The following is a 27,255-nucleotide window of genomic DNA, read 5'->3' as shown; positions in this document are numbered from 1 at the left end:
CCTAAATACATTCATACCTGTGAGAGAGAGGGTCAAATTCAGGGTCAAAAATACTAAAATAACACTGGTCTGTGATCAGTGTAAAGATCACACTGACCACTGAATGAAGAGAAGAGGCTTTGTCTGATATTAGAACAAAGAGATTTATTTCACACTATAAATTGGGACACTTTTTATTTTTTTTTAAAACAAGCTAGTCAAACCCTAACACCCCCCCACCCACACCCTTCAAAACGGCTTGAGCGGGTTTTGTGGCAGTTCATTACACTCTTCTGTCTGCTACAAATCTGACGTCTGTGTGTCCGGTACATATCCTGAATATCTGACCACCATCTCTAAAAGCACCAACACAACTGAGACCGTCCAAACCTGAAACTTACAAAGACATTATTGCTCCGATAAATAAAACTAATCTACAAAAGGAAGTAAAACAACACAACGGAGAGAATCCCAGATGCCTGTGTACTGAAACGGCAAGTTTCCAAAAAATAGTTTCTCTGTATTTATTATTTATTGTATTTGGTGAAAACTGTTGGTTTGTCTTGTGTTGTGGCGTTTCTGGCCGTGCATGCAGAAGACCTTCGCTGTGTTTCACGAGAGCGTCTCTCCTCCACACCAGAAAGCAACACCAACACAAACCCATGCACCGCTATATTCATTCAGCATTTAGCATATTTATCATTGTTTTAGACGATCACAAACAGTTCGACAGAAGGAAAAAAGCTGTAAAAATACAAAAAGGTGACCAAATAGTATCATTCAGGACAATAGAGTCCAACAAAAAGAGTAAAATAGCACCGTTGTTACAAAGGTCAGAGGTCGTAGGATAGGGAACGGGGATGGTCAGTTACACATCCAGGAGAAGGGATAAAGGAGGATGGCGTGGGAGATCGTCTCACTTCCGGCGGCCTGTGTTGGTTGTGTTGCAGGTCACGCACATGTAATCCTCCTCGGCTGCGAGTTCTGCCGATACCCCCACACATATCATATGGAACCAGCGGTTACAGCAGTCACACTGCACCCAGTACACCTGAAGCAGAGAGAAACCAGTCAAAACACATTCACACAGGAGTGATCCTTAAAAGATGGCGACCTCGATTTACACACCCATGTGATCTTATTCCTAATAAATGACACTGATTCGGCTATGTCATCTAAACTCATGTATAGGTATAATAAACAGCTTAACAAACAACCACACAGTAGAGTTATTTCTGTGTTACAATCATTCAAATGATCACAGAAGTACTGGGATAAAGGTTTACATTTCTGATATAAATGCTGATGTCAACGATCTAGAGCAGTCTAAATAGAGTAAATCAGCTTTTGAATGTAACCAGTAGGTGGTGACAAGTGGCTGTAAAAAATATATTTGTCTCTAGTTTCCACCCAAAGCTGAGGATTTAACTTGTGTTCAAATTGGAATAGCGCATAAAATAATTGCCATAAAGCAGCATTCCTTCCCATGTGTTTTTAGTTTTTACTTCAGGTACAATACACAATAAATACATAACAATATGTAAAATAGGGCCAGATTTAGCCAACACTGGCCAATTTTAATCCGTTGTCCCTCGGCAGGTTGATGTTAAGGAAAGAAAGGGGGAAAAAAATGCAAAAAAAATTATTTTTAAACAAACATACAAACTACCATATCAGAACGTCTATAAATGTTCAGTTTTGATTCTACAGTAGCCATATTGTCAGCGTTTTAGAACAATTTTTTAAGAGTGTTCCAAGAGAACAAAATCATATTTTCCTGGGATATTGGCATAAAAATATTTGTAATAAAATTGGAAGTTGCTGGAATCAGGTTAGCCACTGTCATGTTATGCATTCAAATGTGTGGCATTTGGGAACGCAGTCATGTGAGACGCATCTGGGAAGTCATTGTACCAAATCATTTTGATAACAGACTTTGGCTTAGGGATTTCAGAATGATCAAACTAACATTTGAGATGCTGTGCCAGAAAATTTGTCAGGTGGTTAGTTCAGTTATCCAGTTGTGCACCGGGGGACTTGTCTTATTATAATATATAAAAATAATCCACATTAATTGAATTTATGCACATCTTGGCATTTCCATCCAGTGTTTATGCAATATCCAAAAATGCACATAAAAAATGTAGATGGAAACATATTTATTGAATCATTCATTCAAGAAAATTGTTTTAAAAATGCGATTCATCCATAATGACTCTTTTTGAGTGAGTCATTGAATTCAAACGGATTTCTTTTTTAATTCAATCAAATGAATTAAATATTATTAATGAGACTGCAGCAATTATTTGGTCAGAACCCCCAGTAAATGACGAAATTTTGTTCAGTTGTGCAAAAAAAAAAATAAAAAAGTGCAGCTTTCATTACTTTCACGTCTCACCTCTTCACCCTCCGGCTGGAGACAGCTCTCTGCCGGACACAGGGTCATATCCTCCTCCGAGTCTTCTGACTGAGACACGTCTGATGCAGAAAGAGATGCTGCTTTCCTCTCTCTCCGCTTCTCCGTCCCCATTCTCTGCTTCTTGCTTTTCGGCTTTATCCCTCTATCCCTTATCTCAGTATCCTCTCTGTTCATTCGCCGCTTGGCTTTCTTTTCTGCTGAAGTGATTGCATCTCTCTTTAGAGAAAGATAAAAAGAGCAAGACAAAGAGCAGTAATGAAAATAAATTCTTAAAGGTCTACAAAAATTTTTTTAGGCTGAGGACTCTTTGATGGATCAACAAAAGTTTCCACAAAAATATTAAGCAGCACAACTATTTAACAATGATGATGATGATAGCTAAATATGCTGATTTGGATCTCAAGAAACATATCTATGTTGTATAGTAAGGATGGCTGCTTTGCCATCACAAGAATAAAATTACATATAAAAAATATATGAATATATGATTATTTTAAATTGTAATAATTGCTCAATATTACTGTTTTACAGTATTTATGATCAAATCAATACAGTTTTCATGAGAATAAGAGACTTCTTTAAAAACAATTAAAGACCCCAAACCTTTGAACTATGCGTTTACAAACTTTGTCAAGATCTTACAAAGCAATTAAAATAATGTACAGAGTTATATACTTGTACCGTTTATTTTGAATGAGGGAGGAACCTTCATTTTTTTTAACTTTAGCTTAGAAGAACAAATACAGAACTTAATTCTGTATTTGTTTTAAATGCAGAAAAATAATATAAAAAATATAATGAGCTTTAAATAAAACAAATCATGGCCGCCTACTTTTTCAGTAGCCTCGGTTCTGTAAGTATTTTCCATATGGAATTGAATAAAGATACTCAATTGTTTAAAAAAAATCCTCAAACCATTAACTAAACTACGGAGCCCCCCTAGTCCCACTTTGGCAAAAAAATTAATTATAACTATCTTGTGGCCTCAAGATAGTAACTCGTGGCCTCAAGATACTTGAGGCCACAAGATAGTTATAGTTAATTTTTTTTTGCCAAAGTGGGACTAGGGGGGCTCCGTACTAAACCAACAATCTTCAATATAAATTACAAAATAAAAGTTCGATTTGAAACAAGAAAGCTGCTTCAAAGAATAAAGACTTGTATGAAGCAAATTGTGTATTCAAGTGAAAAAAAAAAACAGTACTATTGACTAATATATGGAATGTATACAATACAATATATTTGTCGTAAAATAAAAAAATATATATAGTTGGGGGCCTTAAGCACATAAATAGGTAATTTCGCGCAAATTCATCTAAAAGCGCCAAATTTGGCACAGATGTAGCTCAGGTCATACTGAAATGATTTAGCTAGGGCGCCGGAGCCAGCGACCCTCGGGGCCAAGATGGCGGCCAAATCCAATATGGCCGCTGCCCGAAAAGGGTTCCGGCTATAACTTTTGAACCACATGAGTTACAAATACAAACTTGAAATGTTTTTCAGCTTAATTGATCATGAGAAACACATAGAAATGTTTATATTTATGACCCAGTATATCTGGACCCCATGATCCTCCAATTCCAATATGGCCGCTGTCCAAAAAAGCAGTTTGGGCTGTAGAATGGGGCCTTACATCCCATTGTTCGCGCAAATTCATATACAAGCACCAAATTTGGCACAGATGTAGCTGAGGGCATTCTGAAATTATTTAGCCAGGGCGCCCAAGCCAATGGTCCCTGAGACCAAGATGGCGGCCAAATCCAATATGGCCGCCGTCTGAAAGGGATTCGACTATAGCTTTTGAGCCAGATGAGATATAAATACAAACTTGACGTCTATTTTACCTTTTCTGGCTATGGGAAACCCATATGAATACTTACATTTATGATTGGGTATATCAGGACCCCCCAAATTTCCTAAATACAATATGGCCGCTGTCCGAAAAAGGGTTTTGGCTACAAATTTTGAACCAAATGCGCTACAAATGAGAATGTGGTGTCTATTTTATGTTTATTGATCACAGGAAGTCCACTGGCATATTTATATTTATGCTTGTGTAAGTCTGGAACCTGTATTCTTTTCAAGACTGTGGTTGAAAATCCTTTTTTTATCACAAATTTGAAGGTTATTTTCAATGTTGATTAATTTCCTTATAAAAGCGAAATGCTTTTCAGTGTACCACAGGTGAATAAATTTCAAAGTGTAATCATATAAGAAAGAATAATACACATTATTATTGCAAGGAAAAAATTATATTGTCAGATTGTTAAAAGAATAATATAATCAATTTGTCCAAAACTCTTAAAGGTTTACTTAGCATAACAAAAAAACAGCAATAACAAGAAAAAACAACAGTGAATTCTCATGGTCTCTCACATGAATTATCATTATAATCACCGGATCTCTCATCGTCTCCACCATCATTGTTTGTACAACACCCTCACATGCAAATATAGAAGTGCAACAAACTACAGCTTTACAGCACTTGCAGTGCCCTCTACATGCTGTCTTGCAGTCACAGTGGAGGAGATATGGTGCAGGCTTTGACTCCAAGATTAGTTCAGTAAGGTTCCCAAGGCTTGCTCGTAGAGTCCAGATACCATCCCCATGCATTGAAATCTGGGATATCTTGCTGGACAGCGGTTGCCTGATTCCTGAAGCTGGCCTGCAGCAGTGCTCTTTTGATGTGCTGAATAAGTGCAGCTTGGGTGGGAGGCAGGTTCTCGTACCAGGTACGAGAGAAAATGGCAGGTACCATTCGAGAAAAAGTGATGTCTAGCTTCATCTACACGGCTGGAACCACAGCTCTTGCTGTACATGATGATGACCATACGCTCCAGTCTTTGGACATCATTGTTGATCTCTTCAGGCTCTAAGGTAAGGGTAACCAGGGATTCTGTGAGATCTGGTGTTGCCTCCCAAGCTGCCCATGCACTCTTTTTCCCACGGCCCAGGCTGAGGTTGTGTCACAGCCTGTTGAAGCGTGGAAGAGTGGTTAGGCCAGTAACTTCTGGGGACCAAGATCCTTGCTGATTTCATGAGCAGGAATGTCCCTATAGTTTTTTACACTTGCAAAGCCGATCCAGAGCTCTGTGATGCCGAGTGTGTGGAAGAAGCGGATGGGAAGGATGACAACATCGCTGTCGACAGTCCGGACAAATGCCTTTTTATGGCCATTGGGCATGGGCAGCTTGGGAGGAAACACCAGATCTCACAGAATCCCTGGTTACCCTTACCTTAGAGCCTGAAGAGATCAACAATGACGTCCATGTCCAAAGACTGGAGATTATGGTCATCATCATGTACAGCAAGAGCTGTGGTTCCAGCCGTGTAGATGAAGCTAGACATCACCTTTTCTCGAATGGTACCAAGTCTCTCGAGAACCTGCCTCCCACCCAAGCTGCACTGATTCAGCACATCAAAAGAGCACTGCTACAAGCAAGCTTCCAGCCCATTCTCATCCCAAGGTGTCATCTAACTGACGCCTTGGGAAGCATTTTGACCATGCTTCAATATCTGACGCTTTAGGCACCCTTTAGCGTCAGTTAGATGACGCCCTAGGATCTCGTCTAACCCTTACCCTACCCCAGACCTAAACCTAACTGCGTCATTTACCTCACGCTTTACCTTTAGCATCAGTTAGATGACGCCCTAGGATCGCGTCATGTAACTGACGCTAAAGGGTGCCTAAAGCGTCAGATATTGAAGCATGGTCAAAATTGTCAGTTAGATGATGCCTTGGGATGAGAATTGGCTAGAAGCTGGCTTGCAGCAGTGCCGCTGTCCAGCAAGATATCCCAGATTTCAATGCATGGGGATGGTATCTGGACTCTACGAGCAAGCCTTGGGAACCTTACTGAACTAATCTTGGAGTCAAAGCCTGCACCATATCTCCTCCACTGTGACTGCAAGACAGCATGTAGAGGGCACTGCAAGTGCTGTAAAGCCGGAGTTTGTTGCACTTCTATATGTGCATGTGAGGGTGTTGTACAAACAATGATGGTGGAGACGATGAGAGAGCCGGTGATTATAATGATAATTATAATAAATGATAATAATTGAACATGTGTGAGACCATGAGAATTCACTGTTGTTTTTTCATGTTATTGCTATTTTTTTGTTACGCTAAGCAAACCATTAAGAGTTTAGGAGAAATTTACTATATTATTCTTTTAACAATTTGACAATATAAATATTTACTTGCAATATTAATGTGTATTATTCTTTCTTAAATGATTACACTTTGAAATGTATTCACCTGTAGTACACTGAAAAGCATTTCACTTTTATAAGGAAATTAATCAACATTGAGAATAACCTTCAAAGTTGTGATAAAAAAGGATTTTCAACCACAGTCTTGAAAAGAATACAGGTTCCAGACTTACACAAGCATAAATATAAATATGCCAGTGGACTTCCTGTGATCAATAAACATAAAATAGACACAACATCCTCATTTGTAGCGCATTTGGTTCAAAATTTGTTGCCAAAACCCTTTTTCGGACAGCAGCCATATTGGGGAGTCCTGATATACCCAATCATATATGTAAGTATTCATATGGGTTTCCCATATCCATAAAAGGTCAAATAGACATCAAGTTTGTATTTATATCTCATCTGGCTCAAAAGCTATAGTCGAATCCATTTTAGGTGGTGGCCATATTGGATTTAGGGAATTTGGGGGGTCCTGATAGCGATATTTTTTTTTTGAAAAAAAAATATTGTGTCCTGATATACCCAATCATAAATGTAAGTATTCATATGGGTTTCCCATAGCCAGAAAAGGTCAAATAGACATCAAGTTTGTATTTATATCTCATCTGGCTCAAAAGCTATAGTCGAATCCCTTTCAGACGGCGGCCATATTGGATTTGGCCGCCATCTTGGTCTCAGGGACCATTGGCTTGGGCGCCCTGGCTAAATCATTTCAGTATGCCCTCAGCTACATCTGTGCCAAATTTGGTGCTTGTATATGAATTTGCGCGAACAATGGGATGTAAGGCCCCATTCTACAGCCCAAACTGCTTTTTTGGACAGCGGCCATATTGGAATTGGAGGATCAAGGGGTCCAGATATACTGGGTCATAAATATAAACATTTCTATGTGTTTCCCATGATCAATTAAGCTGAAAAACATTTCAAGTTTGTATTTGTAACTCATGTGGTTCAAAAGTTATAGCCGGAACCCTTTTCGGGCAGCGGCCATATTGGATTTGGCCGCCATCTTGGCCCCGAGGGTCGCTGGCTCCGGCGCCCTAGCTAAATCATTTCAGTATGACCTGAGCTACATCTGTGCCAAATTTGGCGCTTTTAGATGAATTTGCGCGAAAATGTGCTTAAGGCCCCCAACTAATATACATTGTTTGAGAGGGTAGGGAAACTCATTAAATTATATAATTCAAGATTTATGGGGGTGGAAAGTTGCCGCTGAGCTCTTTTGCCATAGCAATGTAAACCCTGATTATTTTTCTCAATTAGTGATTGAATTGTATTTGCTAAACAGCATGAGAGTCTCTAACTCTTTACCTCTCTCTGCGGCGAGGAGTGTTTCTGAGTGAGGTAGGGTGTGTGTTCTGTGTGGGAAGTGTTTGTAGTCGGGAGGCCGGACAGCAGAAGTCTGTAAAGCTGCTGGGTCTCGGGGACAGAAACCTGCAGGAGCAAACCCTCCACCATCAATTCCTCCAACTCCGAACTGAGACCTGGAACACAGACAGAGTTTCATTTTAAAATATCTAGTCATTCTGCACTTGCTCTGCAGTGAGATTTCAGAAAATAGGAAAATGCTCTGTTTGTGTATGTGAGAATGATACAGACCCTGGAGAGGGATACAGCGTTGCTCTGTGTAAAACACAGTCTGTTCCTGCCCAGAAACATGCCAGTCCTGACTCTGAGATGGAGATCCACACAGCTGCTACAATAAAACAACAATAACTCTTTATTGATGGGTAGAAAGCAAAAATGGCTATACAAAGTTACGAAAAAAAGGGAAAAAAAGGGTAAACTGATGTAATTCACAAATGAAATCAATATATATTCTTTTAAAAATAATAATGAACGAAAGAGATCAAATTAAATAAATAAAAGTAAAACACGTAATTAGAAAAATATTACATATAGATATTACAAATAAAAATGACATTACACACATACATAAACACACACACAAATATATATATATTTATTATTATATATATTTTAATTATTATATGCATTTTAATTGAATAAATATAAATAAAAACAGCAACAATAAAAATAAAAAAACACAATAATAATTAAATCAAATAGAATGGCAAAAGAAAGTAACAGTAGGAAAACAAAACATTGAAAACACACTTTGGAAAAAAAACATTGAACCACTAACAGTCTGGTGCCTGTGTGAAATAATGTCTAACCTTTCTGTTGTTCCTGTGGCCCTTTGTAGGTGAAGCTACTCTGCAAGCCTGAGAGGTCAGCGAGAGATCATAAGAGTTTATGACCTCTCGAGCCCGTCGCTGCCAGCTGCCAGCGCGTTCAATCATATAACGTAGAGCGTCACCCTCAGGGAAGCGCACACGGATCCGCTGCAGTGATGACAACAGTGTCATGATCTTGTCCATAGGAGGCTTAGTCGACCGTAGACATAACGGACACAGCCAAGCTTCAGGGTCGAGGGGATCCGAGGGCCCACGTACACACACACTGTGGAAAGCATCTCGACACAGCTCGCACTGCAGCATGGCGCCCATGGCTGGCTTGTGACACACACACACTTTGAGAGCGGAGCAGTCCGCTGTAGGCAGGAGCTTCGATTCATTAGCTGCACGGAGAGAGCATAGCGACTCCAACTCTTTTAAACGAACCTCAGCCAGAGTAAACATCTGCGAGAGAGAAAAAGAAAGTGAATGAGAAAAAAGCTTTTCGTTCATCTACAATATTTCTGAAATGTATCGTATAGCGAACTCACAGCGGATGCAGAGTCTTTGCAGTCTGAAAGTGCTCTCTCCACATCACTCATACTGTCCAGCTTCACAAGCTTCTTCTTCCCTGATGACACGCACTCTCCCTTAACCTTCCTCATCTTCTTCTTCAAAGAGCTGCCCACTTCCCATCTGGGACACACAACCTGCACAGGGGATCATGAAAAACCTCAACTATTTATTCATATGAAAGTTTTTCTGAAATGAAAACATTTTCAGGTCATATTTCACCCCAAAATCAAAACCAAATTTGCATTTTTGCATTTGCATTGCATTCTCATAACATATCTTTATAGTCAAAATAAAAATTAAATACAATTATACACTGCTTTGGGATATTTAAATATTATAATCATAATCATCATAGATTAACACTGTAAAATTAATGTATATCACAAATGAAAGCAAAGAAATAATTTTAAGTGTTTTTTTTTTTTACATTGAAGTAATGCGATTATTTTGCAATGATGATCTGTAGTAATTTTCTTTATGCCTTTTTTTAATTTTATTTTTGAATTTAGCACAATTTAAACCTAATCTCTAATTCATTATAAGGTTATAACAAATTTTAGAAGTTACTTTTGAAACTTTCTATCATTTAAGAACTATATGCCTATTTAAATTCTTAAAAATTCCACCTATTAGTTTAACAAACTGTCCAGTCTAACCTCCAACAGCGTGAAGGGGGAGTTTTTGACGAGGAAGGTTTTGGTGGCGGACTCTTTCCAGGCCTGCACCTCTGATACCAGAACCTCCAGCTGGTCCAGAGGCTCCAGTCGCACAGGAATAGCATGAGCTCTCAGAACCAGATCAGAGAGCGAGCTGAGAACTGGAGACTGACCTGCCACCTAGCATCACAAACAGAAACACAAAGGATCCTTCCATTAACATTATTAACAGTTTTTTTTCTCCCTTCAAAAACATGAACAGACATGAGACAGTACCCTAGTGTGCAGAATGCATACAGTTGATTTAGCCAGGAGTACTCAACCTGTAAATCCTCAGCTTCCTGAAGCCATTCTTTAGCCCTGTTCAATGTGTCTTGTAGTAGGAGGCAGTTTGGCAGGTATGCAGGTACCCCTTCCACCTGCGTCAACATGGAACTGATCGTCTCTAAACTCTCTGGAGGCCTAAAAGAAAACACATTAACAAATGTCATTCATCTCATTACACAATCACTTTGTGGAGCCTCCAGCAAGTCCTCAGCACGCACCACAGGAGTTAATTCGAGCTCATTCAAGAGCTGCTTTGCATTTCCAAGCCTCCATTTTGTCCTGAACTGATGCAAATGTTCATCTGTTGTACGAAAGGAAGTGGTTCCCCAATTGTTACAGAAACCTGAGATGCCTCTGCAATGGCTAACTACCCTTATTGAAAGTTGTCTTGGAAACCAATTTAAATAATATAGGCACAAGTTGAAGTACTAAAATGACTAAAATAAAAAAGATAAAAACTACTAAAAAAGGTCCAAGGATCAAAATTAATGAAACTTAAAAAACAACAACAACTTAAAAGCCAATTATTCAATACTATAATATTATTTAATTTAAATCACAAACTTTCTAATAAATCAAAAGACGTTGTGCCTTTTTTGACTGATTGTTTTCTTTTAAATAGAGAAGTTGCACTGATTAAAAAAAAAAAAAAAAAAAAGAGTATCCAGCGTATTTCTTTTCAATACTACTTCACACATAATATTTTCTCACAATATAAACAGTTCTTTGTATATGAAATATATAGCTGCCTATATTTGAGAAAGGAGGTTCGTCATATTTAGGAGTCTGTGACATCACTCAGTGCTGCCCCCACCTGGCCTTCAGCAGTGCCTGCGCTTTCTCCTCCAACTCCTCTGAGATCGTGAGCAGTTCCTGCAGCCGAGCCATTGTGCGTTCAGTGGAGGGATGCTGAGTCAGTCCGACTCCTCGATCGATCAGCTGGCGCATGCTGTCCAGAGAGAGACCGCAGGGGTTTGATACCGGATCCTCTGCCTGCTCAATTCTGGCCAGCCACCGTGCCTGTTCCAAACGCTCCCGTAGCAGCGGCAACTCCGGAAGAAACACGTCGAACTGAGAGCCCTCCTCCAGCAAGGACTCGATCTCACCAACAACATCTGCGCTCACTTCGTCGGAGAAAAGCTTCTCACTGTGTTGCTGGAAATCCTCTATGCTATTCAGCAGTTCCTGAGACAGAGAGTGTTAATAGCTTCTATTATATGAGCTGTTTAGAGATGAACTGTGCCTCATTTATCTTCAGGAAGACTGCCTGCATGTGTGTGTGTGTTTGTGTCAGTCACCTTCAAAAGCGGTGCCTGTGTCAGGCTGCAGGGCAGGTTATAAAGCTGGCGGACAAATGATCTCATTTCCTCCACAGTGAGCTGATTAGGAGATTTACCCCCGCCTGTGCGATACCTGCAGACAGATGACAGCAGACAGACATAAACAAATGCATGAAACATACACAAAATTCACATGCCACATGTGTCTAGACCAAACCAAACCACTGTGTGCAGGAAAAAGAAGCCCACCACATTGGAAATTCCCCTTAAATGGAAATAAACACAGAAATAAACATTGTGAGTTGAAATACTTGTAAAGGGAGTGTGTGAGAGAGGACATTCTTGCATCCGTTTGCACTATGTAAGTATGTGTATAGACGAGTGTCATTGAGAGTTGCAATGCACTTGTTTTTGAACAATCTGCGGCATGAACGCCACCATTTTTAAGACGCATCATGCATGTTAAATGCAAAGTGAAAAACTTCAGCAAGAACTTATTAAATTGATAAAAATTGATCAAATTTGAGGTATACGCAATTTTTTTTTTACATTCTACACTAATCAGAGAATCGTTATGAACACTGTTCTTTCATTAAACGTTCCATTCCGTGACGACCTGGTCCAGCCGGTATGGATATGGTTTCATTTTCCACTGTGCAGTGGATAAGCTATTTGGAATGTAATACAAATGCATCAGTCATTGCCTTGGTAACGCAAGAGTAATGATATAAGATGTACATATAGTGACCGTAATGGAGGATGATTGAATCAAATTTTTTATTAATTTGTGTTTACATTGCTCAAATAGCACTTAGCCAGCTACAAAGAAATTGGTAGCCAGGCAACAGACAAGTTACCAAACCTGAGTTGCAACGTCTCAACACGCGTTCTACCAGAACGGTTCGGCACACTTAGCCGAGAACGGTTTATAATCGTGCTGTGCCAAACCAGGCTCAAGTTGAAACATAACTGGAACAGTTCCTTACCGTTCTCACAACAGTTTGGCTTGATGGTGGAAAAGCGGCTATTGATATAGTTTAACATTAATAATAATAATAAATATAAAGTTTCATGAGCACCAAATAAGCATATTAGAATGATTTCTGAAGGATCATGTGACACTGAAGACTGGAGTAATGGCTGGTGAAATTTCGGCTTTGCAGTCACAAAAATAAATTACATTTTAAAATAGAAAATATATTTTAAATTGTAATAATATTTCACTACACTACAATATTCACAATATATATTTGGCTTGTTTGAGTAGGTTTCATTATAGTCTATTTGTGTGTGTGTGTGTGTGTGTGTGTGTGTATGTACCTGGTCTGTCTCTTGCCGTTTAGCAGTTGCTGAGCAACAGACGAGCATTTCTCAGCATCTTGAGTTACTAGCTTTAGCTGACGTAACAGATCGTTCTCTGGGAACGACTTCTCATCAGACTCCTCAAGAAGGGTGCGAAACACGGTGACATCTACAGCGAAAAAGAGAGAGTGATTACATAGTAATCACAAATGCATTTAACTTCAGTAAAATAATTTTCTTCTTTACAATATCATACAGATGATTGTGTAAATTCAGACCAGGAACATTTAAGTAAATAGTAAGTTGCAATTTTATGTCAATTATAAAAAAGAAAAAAAAGAATTTATCAAATTGAATTTAGACATTTAATGTATAAAGTAGAAATGAATGCATTTTATTTATATATTTATAATATTTTTATATAATAATAATAATTGTACAACTACACGTTGAAAGCGGATTCTCATTCAGAAAGATTCAAAGACTATCAGTTCTGGAAGTTTTCATAGTGAAACTCACCGCGTTTCTTGTCTAGCTTTGCTTCCATGATCTCTGTAACCTTTGACGCCCACTCATCATAAGACTCCGCCCTCTGCCGCACAGCATTCATCATGGGGTAAAGGTCATCCAGTGTGTAACGGTAACTGTGAGGTTGGTTGAGCATTGTATTGAATGAAACTTTCACCACGTTCACTTAAGAAATCTGCACCACTGATTATGATTATTAGCAGTGGAATAACGTCAATGATTTAAAATAATAAATAGATGTAAATATATGTATTTTCTTTGATGAATTTTTAAATAAGGTCATTGAGGAGTACTGGAAGCGGGGAAGTGGAGACGTACTTGAGTGTGTAGTTGGAAACAGGGCAGGAGCAGAGGTCGTTGGCATGGTGTAGACACACCTGGACTCCCGGTCTGCAGGGGCAGGTGAGAGCAGTGAGGTAACAGGTGGTGCGACACTTCACGCACTGTCTCTCATCATCTGCCAGCAAGTCATATTCAAACAAATCACACTGGACCACCCCCTACAGAGAGAGAGAGAGAGAGAGAGAGAATACTTACAAATTCTCATTGATGGGAAAGTATCATTTTTTTATTGCATATATTATGAAAAATGGCATCATCAGACATTACTAGAATCTCTAACATATTAAAATAACCAATATTATACACCACCATGACCAATAACATATTATGTTATATATTCATTAGGGCTGACAATCAATTAAAACATTTTCTTGTAGTTAATCCATCACTGAATTGATCAAATTTATTAGAATAAACTAAACAAAATTACATTATATTTAGCTAATCTCAATTTAACACATGGTCAATTTAACATTGACAACTCAAAAATATAATATAATATAATACAATATAATACAATATAATATAATATAATATAATATAATATAATGTGTGCTTGACATTACACTCAGTATTTTCACTGGCCACAATTTTGACATTGATACCATAGGGAAAAACTGCCATATAGATATTTTTAATATCATCTCATAATTTGGCAGCTGGTATATTAGGCTGTTGTTAGTTTAAGACCTGAAGCACGGACCCATTATACTGCTTTATATAGCTAATATACTTGGCTTTATGTACACGCACTTTGGGTGCAAGTAAAATTGTGAGTATAATTATGCACAATACACCCAATCCCTCACCGATATTCGATGCAACACCAATAATTTTCATCAGGCAGCAAATTAGGAGAGTGAGAGGAGGCGGGTATCTCGACTCCCTGTCGGAGAGATGAAAGAGCAACAAAGCGCAGCTGGTATCGGGTATCTATTCTGCGGGAAATTAGTATTGGAAGCGTTTCAGGTATTTCAGTATCGATATGTATCGAGAAAAAAACTCTATTTTTGACAAAACTACATTGCACTTAGCTTTTAGCATATTTCAGGTGTCTTTTTAAAAGACTACAATTGTACTGAAATGTAAAAATGTACTGAAAATTAAACTCGCCAAAGTGGCTAGTAAGATTGAGAACGCCACTGCTGATATACACCTGCATTTGGCGGGTTGGCGGCGGGTGTGATTGTCAAGCCCTGAATATAATTTCATATATTATATTAGATAGGATAGATAGATGGATAGGATCATAAAGTGAAGATAGTTGTTTTATTGAATTATAACAGATTTGCATTTCAGAAATACCAAATCTGTTTTTTCTGAGAGAGAGTAGAAACGAACACTATTGCATAAATTTAGATTATAGTGTCATTCACACAAATTGCATCACACGCACACACACAGATTTGACCGGTTTTGTTTGTGTTCTCTCACCATCTTACGAACTTTGTCCCGTAACTCTCTCTCCTCTCTTATCATGAGCCGCATGTCCTTCTGTACGGCTGATGCCAGAACCACGTCAAGCTTGTCAGCCTTTGTGGCCATATTACACACCATCTCATCATGAGAGAACACACAGTAACGGTTCAGCAGGCGGTAGTGATCCACACACTGACGCCCCAGTGGCATCTGCACATCAAATTTACAAAGCAAAGTAGTTTACAAAAAATACAGGTAAAATAACCGCAAAAATGAATGTGAATTAAAACTCTCCATGCTCAGCTCTGAGACCTGACCAAAAGAATCTACATTAACAACAGTCATTATAACAGCAGGATTGATCGAGGAAAAGCTCACCCAGTCCACTGTGCAAAAGTTCACAGCCTCTGCAAAGTTGAAGCCCTGGTTGAAGCCACTGTGATATGATCGCGGAAAAGTAATGACAAACTCTCCTGCGCACTGATTGGTTCTGTAAATCTAAAAACAGAGAACCTGCGAGTAACACATGCTCTATGCGAGTGTGTGACTTGTAATTGTGTCTATAAACGTTACTCACTGGTACTCCATGGGCCATGAGTGTATTGGGGTTCATGATTGTGACGAGCTGGTGTAGAAGATCCGGCTGAGACTCAAACAATTCCGGGGCCAGTTTCTTCATGACTGCCTCCAACTGCTCAGCAGCAAAACCAGGAGCCCCGTACCAGGTCTTAGGTTCTCCCCTAACACACGCAAAACAGGTCATCAAGGTCTTCACACATGCATGAAAGTTTTCGGTAAGGTTTTTGAAAGTCTCTTATGCTCACCAAGGCTGCATTTACTTAATAAAATTCAAGTGAAAATAGTAATATGGTGAAATATATTACAATTTAAAATAACGGTTTTCCATTATAAAACTACATTTTCAGCAGTCATTACTCCAGTCTTTAGTGTCACATGATCCATTTTTTTTGTATTATAAATGTAGAAAACAGACTGTGCGGCTTAATGTTTTGCAGAAACAGTGATGCATTTGTTACAGGATTCTTAGAAGAACAAAAGGTTCAAAAGAACAGCATTTGTTTGAAATAAATGTTTTAATATTATTTAAATAAATATTAAAATAAATATTATTATATAAATATCTTCACTGTTACTTTTAATAAATCTAATGCTACCTTGCTGAATTTAAGTACTAATTTCTTTCCTTAAAAACTGTGTAAAGGACAATTTAGTCATATCAATCTCAGGTATTAACTCTCTGTGATAACACAACTCTCATGGGTATTTATAGCAGACACCAAACTAAAAGCAAAAATAAGGTTGTAGACGCAGTTCAGCATGCTGCACTATATAAAATATATAAGTATATTACTAATATAAGTATATTTCTCCCTTTATTAAAAATGAAATTGTGCTTATTACCAGTGCAGGTAGTTGATTGAATAGCTCCAGTGGTCCTCAATGTGCCAGCAGAAAGAGGAGAAGCACATGCCCACGTAGAGCCACGGCAAAGTCATGCCACAGATATCAGCAGTCACATGGGTCAGCACTGACGGTGTCATCATGGCCATGTTATTTAGGTTCCACCCACAATTAAGATATTTCTACAGCAACAAATCACAGCACAGAATAACTAAATCAGTGATGGAAACAGGATGTACTACATATGGAAAATAATATGCCAGACGTTCTGAGTAATATCTCAAAATATGATATTTCAGTTGTACCTCATCATGCGGTGCAACCTTAAACTTTCCGCCCTTGATTGGAAAACCGCTTCCGAACTCCTTTGAGGCTATATCAGCGCCATATTCAACCGTCACATCCTCCTCAATGGTGCCGACCAATCTCCAAAACTCTTTTTCCACCAATTCGGTGGGTACCATCTACAACAAACACCACATTCAGTATTCACTGGATAGAAATTAACATCAAAATCAGTGGTTATGTTAAGGTTAGTTTATGTTTTAACGTTATATTTGTATATACTCTTGAGAGTGAACGTTGGTCTCAGTAGGGTTTCGTACATACATGAACAGGCATGTTGAAATAGTCTGACTTGAAGGAGTCTGCCATTTCCCCAAAGGATTTCAGAGAATAGTCCCTGTACGCTTGCTCAAAGCCAAACGCCTCCTGAGGTTTACAGCACTCCTGCAGAAACACATAAATAATGAGTCAATCATCTATTCTACTGAATACTCCAACAAAGTTTCTTTAAAAGCAACATTGACTGGATAGGGATGCTAAAGCAGAACTGTTCAGATCCAATGATGAACATACACTGTTAATTTTTACTATGCAAACTCACCCGAGCCAGACACTTAGGGCACCTCCAATCACCTTTAGGAACGTCACTGAGGGGCGGGATCAAGCAGAAGGTGTGGTAGCTGTCATCACAACCGTCGCATAGCAACAAACGATCCTCATCGTTCCCCTTTCCACACACTAAACACACATACAGGTCCACCTAGAGAAAGACAGAGAGCACTTTAATATCACAAGCCACGTTTACAAGGTTTAGCTACACAGAGTGTTTGAATAGAGCTTATAGTTACAAAGGAAATATAGTTTAAATGAACTCAAATTTATTACACAGCACAGTATAATATTATATAGTTACTCAACATCAATGGTTTAAGAGCAAAAATGAGAGGAGTTAACTTGTAATGACTCTAAACTACAATCAACAAAATTCAGAGAAAAGTTTGCAAAACATTTACATTTGAATGAGAGAGAGGGGAGGAAACTCACCACGCTCACTGGAGGAGGGAGGATGTTTTTCTTGTAACGGGATTTGTTTTTTTCTGGTTCGGGAATCAGCTCATTTATCTCCTCAGGCTCCTGCTTCACTTGTATAGGGATCTCCTTCTCTAATACACACATATAAACACATTTGTTAATAAAAAAAAACACTTGATTTGACTAATAAAGCTATGCTAATCATGGTTGCTTTGCATGATTGACTTTAGATATAGGCTACTGAAGATCTGCGAGTCATGTGAGGTTAGATACAAAGGTTAGTTGCTCACCTGGTTCAGGCTTGACAACGAAGGAACCCATCCTCCTTCTGAGATTGGGTCTGTTCTCACATCCCTCACCCTCTTCTGACTTAACACAGCCAGACTACAGACACAGACATAGAGCATGCGAGTTAAAATGCTAACAAATAATCCATTCGTTTAACATAGAAAAAAAATATATTATACCCTACTGTTCAAAAGTTTGAGGTCAAACTTTCATTATTACATTTTCCTTAAAAATATTAAGCAGCACAACATTCTTCAACATTGATAATAATAATGGTTCTTGAGCACCAAAACAGCCTTTTAAATTGTAATGTTTCCGAAAATCTTGCCAATCCCTGTCAAATAATACTGTATAACCAATCTGGCATACTGACTGGAATGGAGAACTGACAAAATGAAGGCAGATAGTGATTATGGACATACAGTATGTGTTTTAGTGTTTACATTCACCTCTGTTTTCATCCTCTTGGCTCTTCTAGCAGGTGCGCTTGTGTCGTTGGGCTGGACATGAATGTTTTGTCTCTGTAGCAGGTCGTGTGGTTTATACTCTTTATCTTTGTCATTTACGTCATCCACTGAAGTCTTCTGGAGACACTGACGAAAAAAAAGAAAAAACAACTCACCCGGTTATTTGAGCCCTTCAGTCTGGAAATTAACTTGATGAAATGAAAATGCTGTCATAATTCACTTTTCCTCATGTCATTTTAAACTTATTTATTTTTTACACCGTCAAACACAAAATTAGATGTTGGGCATAACGTCCAAACTGCTCTTTTCCATGTTGCAAATGCGATTAAAAATCTACAACTGAATGGCAAGATTTTCAGGAAATATTTAACATTTTATATATGTTTTTTAGCTTGGCAGCCTATTGAAAATAACAGCTTGTGAATCTCCATTTGTGTAGAGAAAGTCCATCATACAGGTCGAGAACAACATGAGGATGGTAAAATTATATATAAAAAAAGAGTTGCATGAACTATTACTTTAGCGTGTAATTTAATAAAAACATTAGGTCTGTTTTGATCCAGAGTGATGTTTAAGATCACAGCTAATGAAGAGTCAAAGGTCATTTTAAGGTCAGCTCAGTTCTCAACACTCAAAATTGTGAAACTTCACACTTTCAAAATTCCCTTAAAAAAAAAAAAAAATCACCATCATCATTTCCCCTCACTCCACAGATAATCAGTGCTAATGTGTGAATAACCTGTTAGCCTGGCCTTAAAGAGTGTTACATCTGTGATTGCATGCAGGAAAAATCCTCAACATTCCCGGTTATGCTTGCTACCACTATCAGATTACAGATTAACGTAGAGACAGAGGATAGAGGGAGGAGAGGGAACAGCTGGAGGTGTAAAGAGATTAGCGTGAACAGAAAGCAGGTCACAGACTCTGTGGTTGAGAGGAGGAGTGGGAGGGGGAGGGCTGGAAGAAAAGATGCGGCAGAAGTCAAAAAGAACAACAATAAGAGCAGCAAGTCAAAAACAAGAGAAGTAGGTGGAGAATGAAAGCAAATGTCTCGGCAGGATTGCTGAAGGGTTTGGTGGGGGTCAGGACGGGTGAAATGCTGTCCGTCACAGAAACCACAGCTCGCTCCCATTTGTCACCCAAACTCAAAAAGCAAAACACTACGTTAAGAAAAATAAATAAACACTCACACACATTGACAAAAGCAGCAAAAGGAAATGTTTACAGATCATTTCAATAAAGAACCAAGCAGACATTTTGTGTAAAACATTAATAAAGGGGTTATAGATGATTTTATATTAATATGAACCCTAATTTTTACACTTTAAAGATGGAGAGTGAAGAGCCACAGCGACCACTAAATGAAAAACAATTGCCACAGGCTCCATAATGACATTACATCCTGTCCATATTTAAATAGTCAGATTAAGTAATGGGGAAAGTAGAAACGTACCTCCTCCATCCCAGGAGGTGCCCTAAAACTTGACAGTTTGGCTGCGATCTCAGGAGCCTGATGTAGAAAAGAGCACCCAACATTACAGACACGTTGCCAGTGACCTCGGGGTCAGAGGTCACAGACATCTCTAAAAGATGTCAAGCATTCAGTCAATGGAAAGAAAATGAGTTAGGCTCCAATATACTTTTCATATGCTCTTGCATATGACCACTGACCGCATTAAAAATATATAATAGCTATACATTTACAGTGTGAAAAAAAAGACATGAATATGATTGTGTTTGTGCTTTTCAAAATATCCAGTTAATTGATATTGATAATATATTGTCTCTAAAGACAAAATAAGTCATTTGCGACCACATTTGACAGAGGCTGCAGCACAAATAAAGGTAACGCTGAAAAGATCAGCACACATTACAGAAAACAAACCGATAGAACACACTAAAACACACTTAACAACCACAGATTGCATTTATGCACAGAGCATACTCCATCAGACCTTAATAGCGCACACACTAATACTGCTAACCCCGAAGGCCCTGCAGACCAGCTGTAACCCGACTAACCCCAAAAGCTGCCCAAACACACAAGATAAACTCCTGCATGACTGCTGATCATAAATATTGATTCGAAGAGTCTATAAGTTAAACTCACCAGCAGGTTTGTCCCAGACTGGAAGAGGTTGTACGGATACAAGACCCTCTCATAATGGGCTCTCAGGTGGGACCCCACAGCTTTGCCTGGGGCAAAACCCATCGTCATGGCAATCTTCGTCCATCTCCTCTCTCTACAAACCAAATCGAATCCACCCTCATCTGCAACCAACTGGAAGATGTAGAAAGAGAGTTTTGGACTTCATTGTAAAAAAGATAATTAACAGTTATCAATGCTTTAGTTTCTCTTGGTAAAGGATAAAGAACCCAGCGGTTACATGAATTAAGGTCCATTCACACTAATAACAATAACTATATTAAAATCCACACCAACAAAGAATATTATAACCACATGCTGCAGTTTAGTCATCTGTCTATTTAAATGCTCAAGCTCTACACTTCACCCAATTGCATTAAGCTTTCATATTTCTGAATGGTCATGGTTTGTTCCCTTATTTTCCCCTGAGATGGGAGAAATAAAGATTTAAGTGTTTTACTCTCTGCTTATTATGACGTAAAAATCGTCATTTTGTGTCATAATAAACAGGAAGTTATTTTTCATTCAAATGTGTAGAGACTACAAACATTAGCTCATTATTATTCAAGAGTGTGGGACCCACTCACCCTACAGGCCTATTACAGATCAGTGGGTGGGACTTCATTTGCAGATACTGAATCAATATCCGCCATCTTGTTTGGAAGCTAAGCTAACAAGCGCTGTGGAGATAGGAAGTTATGACAATGATGGAAGAAACTAAACATGATATGGAAGAAGGGGATTTTGAAATTCTGCCGCTCGAATCTGATGTTCGTAGCTATCTTTACGAGAAGAGCAGCTGAGGCTGATGGAGGAACAGGAGGCGGCTGCCTGTCGCGGTCGAGGAGCCGGACTGGCTCGAGTTGAGGCGGACTGCTGTGCATGTGCTCTCTCTGTGAACCACGAACACAGATAGAGTCCGTCTGCTGCAGAGAATTTCAACGATGGAAATTTCTCCTGAATGAAATCTCTGAATCAGACGAGCACACGGATATTTGTGTTGTGATGTGAACCATCCTAGTTTCGCCTGACTGAACATCCAGGTATCATGCAGTAATTCACCATATGGAAATAAATACAAATGAGGAGTAATTTACTAATGAGTTTTCCGATGTTACGTTAACAGGGTTTGTTGTTGTGGGAAGGAGGAGGCGGGAACTGGCGACCATTTAAACATTTTAATAGTAAAATGAACAGATACAAAACAAAAGTATAAGCCAGCAGTCCCTCATTGTTGACTGTTGTAACATTACTCACAACAGAAACAAAACACATCATAAAATCAGGCCTGTTTCTCTCTCGATCTGCCGTCGTCGCTCCTCACTTTATAGTTTCGCTCCTCCGCGAGAGAGGCGCGCAGTGTCTTTCATTATCACTCACGCCACCGGCCTCGCGCCGTCCTCTTACATCCCTCGCCCTCGATCGTCCTGCTCGCCAGTCAACTTACTAGAAATTTTGTGTGAAATGAATTTCAAACTCTGGTGACAGCTAACGTTAGCCTTGTAGACGGAAGAGTGATTTCTCTGTTTGCACTGTTCCGGATTAGTGGGTGTGGCTTGCGGAGCTGTGCATTGTGGGAGTTGTTATCTTGCATACAAATGAGCCCCTCTGTTATTTTCTGTCTTTTCTCAGTCAAGAGGGCACCAAATTCAAAAATTATTTTATATTTCGACTACATATATGATCCACTTTCAATAAAGATTCATGTTGAAATGGGTGAAATGCTCCTTTAAAGCAGGATGGATTCTGATCGTTCATCAGCTGGAAAAAAATAAATGTTCTGAAAGTGATTCTAATGATATTGTTCCTCTTCCCCATTCTTACAGAATTAGAACTATTTTTAAAACTTTATAGTTAAAGTTATATTTATAGTTATTGTCCATAGTGTGAACCGGACTTTACTCTGAGACACATACAGATATGAGTCAGGTTTCAGCTAACAATATTAAGAGGATCATATCATAATGGATCATAACACAGACTGTACAGTACAAAGACTCACTCACTTTGTTCAGCTGGTACAGATCGAGGATCTTCCGCTCCACGTGTGGAATTTTGAGCGTGCATCCTTGTAGTTCCCAAAACTTAGCAATCTGGTCCAAGAAGTTGAGTTTAACTCTGGTTTGAGCCTGCGAGATGACGGGGGTTGATGGAGGTGCAAAGAAAAAGAGAAAATAAGAATCAGCAACATTGTGAATGGTGCAAGTAAATTATTAAGCATCTCATAGGTGGTGTTTCAGTGGTGGTGTATCAGTCTCAAGACTCAAATTCTGCTGACAAGACTGTGACTATTGACCTTACAATGGACCCTTCAGTTTCTCTCCATTACTGACGACTTCTTATAGACACAGTGTTTTTTTTTATACGATATTTGCAAAACCCTGACCCCAAACCTAACCCTGTGACAAACCTGTTGATATCACTAGACTGATTTGACAGATTTGCCCAGATTTATGTTTTTCAAACTTCAGATGACCTTGCAAGTTAAATGTCAGCACGTCTTACAATATTTGAGGGGATATTTCGAAATATTTGGCCCTCATGAATATAGCCAAACTTCTTTAAACACAGTTTTTCACCTCAAATCAAAATCGTACAATTACCTCTAACTCGTTGAGTCTCTGGATCCGTGGAGTAAAATGAAGTCTGTCAACGTCGCATGCAAATGGTGGCTGCCAGTCCTAAACACACACACACACACAAAGTTAACATACAATTTGTAAAGTTAAATTTCTTATACTTTTATTGATACTTATTTTAGATTTCTTGATTTCTGAAGTTTATTTAACTTTAATATCCAATGTCAATGCATAATTGCACAGTAAAAACCAAGCTGTGACATCCAAAGGGGCCTAATGAACCATTCATTGTATGGTCCTGTGCGATTTACATTCTACATATATTTGTAGTTAAAATGTTCACAAAAACAAACTTTCTTTCCATCAACAGCAAATCCAAACTACAGACTGCATCCTTGAGTCAAGCTTCTGACTCATTTCCGCTGAGGTCATGAACACAAACATGTTCGAAACAAGAGAGGCCAAAGAAATATATATTTTTTTCTTTAGCTTTCTGATTTTCTGAATTCATTCAGCAGTCTTCTGAAATCATCAAGATTGCATGTGCACACAACGTACACAAAAGACTTTCACCAGATAAGACTTTCATTCTGAGGGTACTGGACACTGATAAACTAAACGGTGACACAACATATCTACATAAACACATGTAAAAACACATTGGAACACCACATTTTATAGAGTACACAATTTCAGAAGCAAAATAAGAAAACTTTCACTATTTGTTTTCCCCTTTGCAATCATAAACTTAATTGAAAAGATCTGACAAAGACAACCCTGTACAAATGTGACTGGAACACTGGTTTGTGGTCAACAGAATTGTGAATGTGTGTCTGCTTAACACAGTAGCTAAACGTGAGCTAAAAAAAATCACATTCACTCACACGCAACCTGCTGTAGGTGGCTAAACGGTGGAATTATGGTTTCCTTTCAGTTCAGTCCCCATATATATGTTTTGGGTTTAACACATTTTCTTTGTCTCCAGCCTTCCATAACCACATGCTTACAGCAACACACACAATAGTGTCTCCAGATACAAAATCCACAAAGAGATACACAAAGAGACCAGGCATTTTCCTCTTAGGATCAATAAAGTGTTACCCTTTCTTAACCAATCAAGGAAACCCAGCAAAATTTGCTGCAAAACCTCACATTTCAGCATCAGTGAATTTAAAATGCAGAGATGTTTGCTTTTATACATTTAGCATATATAAATAGTGTAATTGTGTAATCAGTACTACCCGAGTAAAAAAAAAAAAAAGTTTTTATTAAAAAAATAAATAATAAAAACTTTTTCCAGCCTCATAATGCATGGAATGGCATATCCATAGACAAACACACACACACACACACACAAGGCAGGAGTCTGTACGTTAAACCACTGTACGTTGAGATCATTGACTACAGATTTCTGGCTGTCTTATGAACAATATTCACCACAATCTGCATCTACTACCACAGCTACACAAAATCTATAAAATGCAGGTGAGTTCTGCGTATATCAAGACAATTTATTACAGTATTTCCTTGTTTGCTGTTAAGGCAGCATAGTTACAGAAAGACACAAAATGGCCAGATGGTTCATTCACTCCAAAGCTCGCAACATGGAGGACGCGCCCGGCCCGAGGACTCCATCTATCCATCCACAGGGTTCGGATCAGAATCAGCCGAATCGAACCAACGAATCACACTTTACACGGTCTAAATGGTTTAAAACGTGTCGACTTCCGAGGTCCAACGCACGCATGTCGGTGGTAGAAAGCAAGAGGCCATTTGGAAAAGATTCTCAGCTTTATAACCTTCGCAAAATATTACTTTCTGGTTTATTAATGAGTCAATAATACCAAGACATCGTACTAGAATGATGCTTGACATGTTTTACCCGTTAATCGTCTCTTGTTAAACGTAATTACGCTTTCCCCCATCTGCGACCTCATGTGTGCCGTGAACCACGTCACGTCGCTGCGAATCTAATATAAGAACCCGAATTCACATCAAACCTGAAGCTAGTATCAGAACCAGCTAGTTGGATTCAGAGCCCGTCATGGCCAGATGGAGCGAGAATTGTCAATACATAAGTAAATGGAATTTAAAATAACATGAAGACAAAAAATAGTTTTAGCGTCCATAAATATGAAAATAGGCTAAATATTATGAAACACATAAACTGGTTGTCAGACAGACACATAAAACCTTATTAGGATATTAATAAATTATAATGTTCGTGTCATTGGACTCGTCTAATGTTCACTATACAAAGACGCCACCAGAACCACAGAAACCCTTCAAACTGGTTTAGACAGGTTCGGGAGTTAAGAGTTCGGATTCAGATTAACGCCGCTGGTCTGGACTAGATCATTTCGCTAATATGTAAACTATATTTAGTCGCTGGGTATAAACGGTAATTAATTAATTGCCTTAATCTAATCCTCACACAACCACTTCTGTCACAGAATGGATTTGTTTTGACCAGAATAGAAGATAATTTATACATTCAATATATGCTTAACAATCTGTTCAATATAGGCAATAATACAATACAATTATATACTAAACTCAATTAATGACCATTTAAAGTAGCCTAAGTGTGCTAAGGTGAAAATGAAAGGAAGTTTATTTCCGCATTGGCAGGTATCTCCTTCTCTTGATGTTTTTTTTTGTCTTTTTATTTTTTTCCCTGTCTGGTATGAGGACATTAAATTCTCGTTAAAAAGTAGGCTACATTGAACTCATTAGTAGCCTTTCAATGATGAGGTAACAAATGGGGGTCTCTGTTCGTCAATGTCAACAACAAAGATGCAGAAGCAACTATACCAGGATTACTAATTCAATATACACAAATATATATTATAAAACGATATTTTATATCAACGATAATCACTGACAATCGGCAAAAGTCACGTTAAATGTGACGTTTAATCTAGTAACGTTACTATAACGAGACAGGCCGTAAACTAATTACACTTACAGCAGCTATAAAGAGCCATTTTACTGTATAATATTCACACATCCGCGACGTTTGCGTTTAGTGAGCAACGTTATTGCGCTCGTGGGTCAGAAATCCGGGTGAAGCGGGTCCGCAGGACGAGCACAGACCCGGCAGAGCTTTGGAAATTCAACTGATATGATGCCCATAGACACACAAAGCGGTTCGGCAGTGCTGTCACTGCGCCGCCATGTTTAGACATTTCCCTTTAAATCGAACTCAGAATCACTCCGCAGATCCGGCCCGGATCAACCGGTCCGATTCAGACCGTCCGGACGGCACTCACCGGCGGCGGTCGAACCTTGCAGATCCCCGTTTTCTCGGCGATGGGTCGTATTTTATTGATAAAGGCAAACGGGTCCGCAAATTCCTCCCAACTGGGCTCGAATACCGGGCACTCGGGCGGTGGGGTAAACTCAGCCGGGCCCCGCTGGGTCATCCTGCAGGTCCGGTTCCGGAGCAGAATCGAGTCACTCAGCAAGCGGGGACAGAACTTCCTGGGGATCCGCAACAAGGTCTGTCCGTCCGTTACTCCCCTAGTCCGGCTAACACTTGAACAACACGAACAATCAACACACACGCGCGCACATACATACAGACACTCACCGTGACGTGACTGCTCTTAGGCTGAGACCACATCCGCTCAAAAATCTAGAGACGAAGCGAGCGTGTCCACTCATTTCTAGCTTTGAAGAAACACTTTAAATAAATAATTAAACCGTGATATTTACCGTTAATTGTCGTATTATTTAAACGGTTTGTCTTTTGACGCGTAACGACAAAAACTGGAAATACGTTGGTGTTCGTTGACATTAGTGCACGCCAAACGT

General features: G+C 38.9%; 1 protein-coding gene across 3 annotated transcripts; it reads right to left on the bottom strand.

The window, feature by feature from the left end:
* Window positions 1-122: 122 nt before the first annotated feature.
* Window positions 123-27,025, bottom strand: kdm5bb (lysine demethylase 5Bb). 3 transcript variants are annotated; one of them, XM_039679205.2, is made up of 28 exons: window positions 26,712-27,025; window positions 23,464-23,541; window positions 22,867-22,989; window positions 20,825-20,995; window positions 20,168-20,224; window positions 18,697-18,840; window positions 18,250-18,343; window positions 17,972-18,090; window positions 17,529-17,687; window positions 17,252-17,371; window positions 16,948-17,106; window positions 16,643-16,824; window positions 15,798-15,960; window positions 15,599-15,718; window positions 15,236-15,430; window positions 13,778-13,959; window positions 13,451-13,575; window positions 12,950-13,100; window positions 11,648-11,762; window positions 11,164-11,534; window positions 10,346-10,484; window positions 10,023-10,202; window positions 9,342-9,500; window positions 8,791-9,255; window positions 8,213-8,309; window positions 7,925-8,097; window positions 2,378-2,614; window positions 123-1,030 (listed from the first exon to the last, which is right to left on the bottom strand). In XM_039679205.2, the coding sequence occupies exons 1-28, from the start codon at window positions 26,862-26,864 to the stop codon at window positions 896-898; spliced, it is 4,566 nt and encodes a 1,521-aa protein (XP_039535139.2). In that variant the 5' UTR covers window positions 26,865-27,025; the 3' UTR covers window positions 123-895. The 3 variants fall into 3 exon arrangements, with proteins under 3 accessions (XP_039535139.2, XP_039535149.2, XP_039535159.2); XM_039679215.2 differs by having other exon boundaries at window positions 8,213-8,306; window positions 26,712-27,011; XM_039679225.2 differs by lacking the exon at window positions 20,168-20,224 and having other exon boundaries at window positions 8,213-8,306; window positions 26,712-27,011.
* Window positions 27,026-27,255: the final 230 nt, after the last annotated feature.

This window comes from Pimephales promelas, chromosome 14 (assembly GCF_988280905.1).
Source record: "Pimephales promelas chromosome 14, fPimPro1.hap1.1, whole genome shotgun sequence".
NCBI lineage: Eukaryota > Metazoa > Chordata > Actinopteri > Cypriniformes > Leuciscidae > Pimephales > Pimephales promelas.
Note: the sequence above shows the minus strand (reverse complement) of the source record. Positions and strands in the feature narration are given on the sequence as shown.

Bases quoted from the DNA above. Each gene is read 5' to 3' on its own strand.
- kdm5bb (XM_039679205.2), bottom strand. From the start codon at position 26,864: ATGACCCAGCGGGGCCCGGCTGAGTTTACCCCACCGCCCGAGTGCCCG. The intron at 17,688-17,971 runs GTGAGTTTCCTC...GTCTTTCTCTAG, and splicing joins TCCCTCCTCCAGTGAGCGTG to GTGGACCTGTATGTGTGTTT. The intron at 8,310-8,790 runs GTTAGACATTAT...GTTTTATTGTAG, and splicing joins GCCACAGGAACAACAGAAAG to CAGCTGTGTGGATCTCCATC.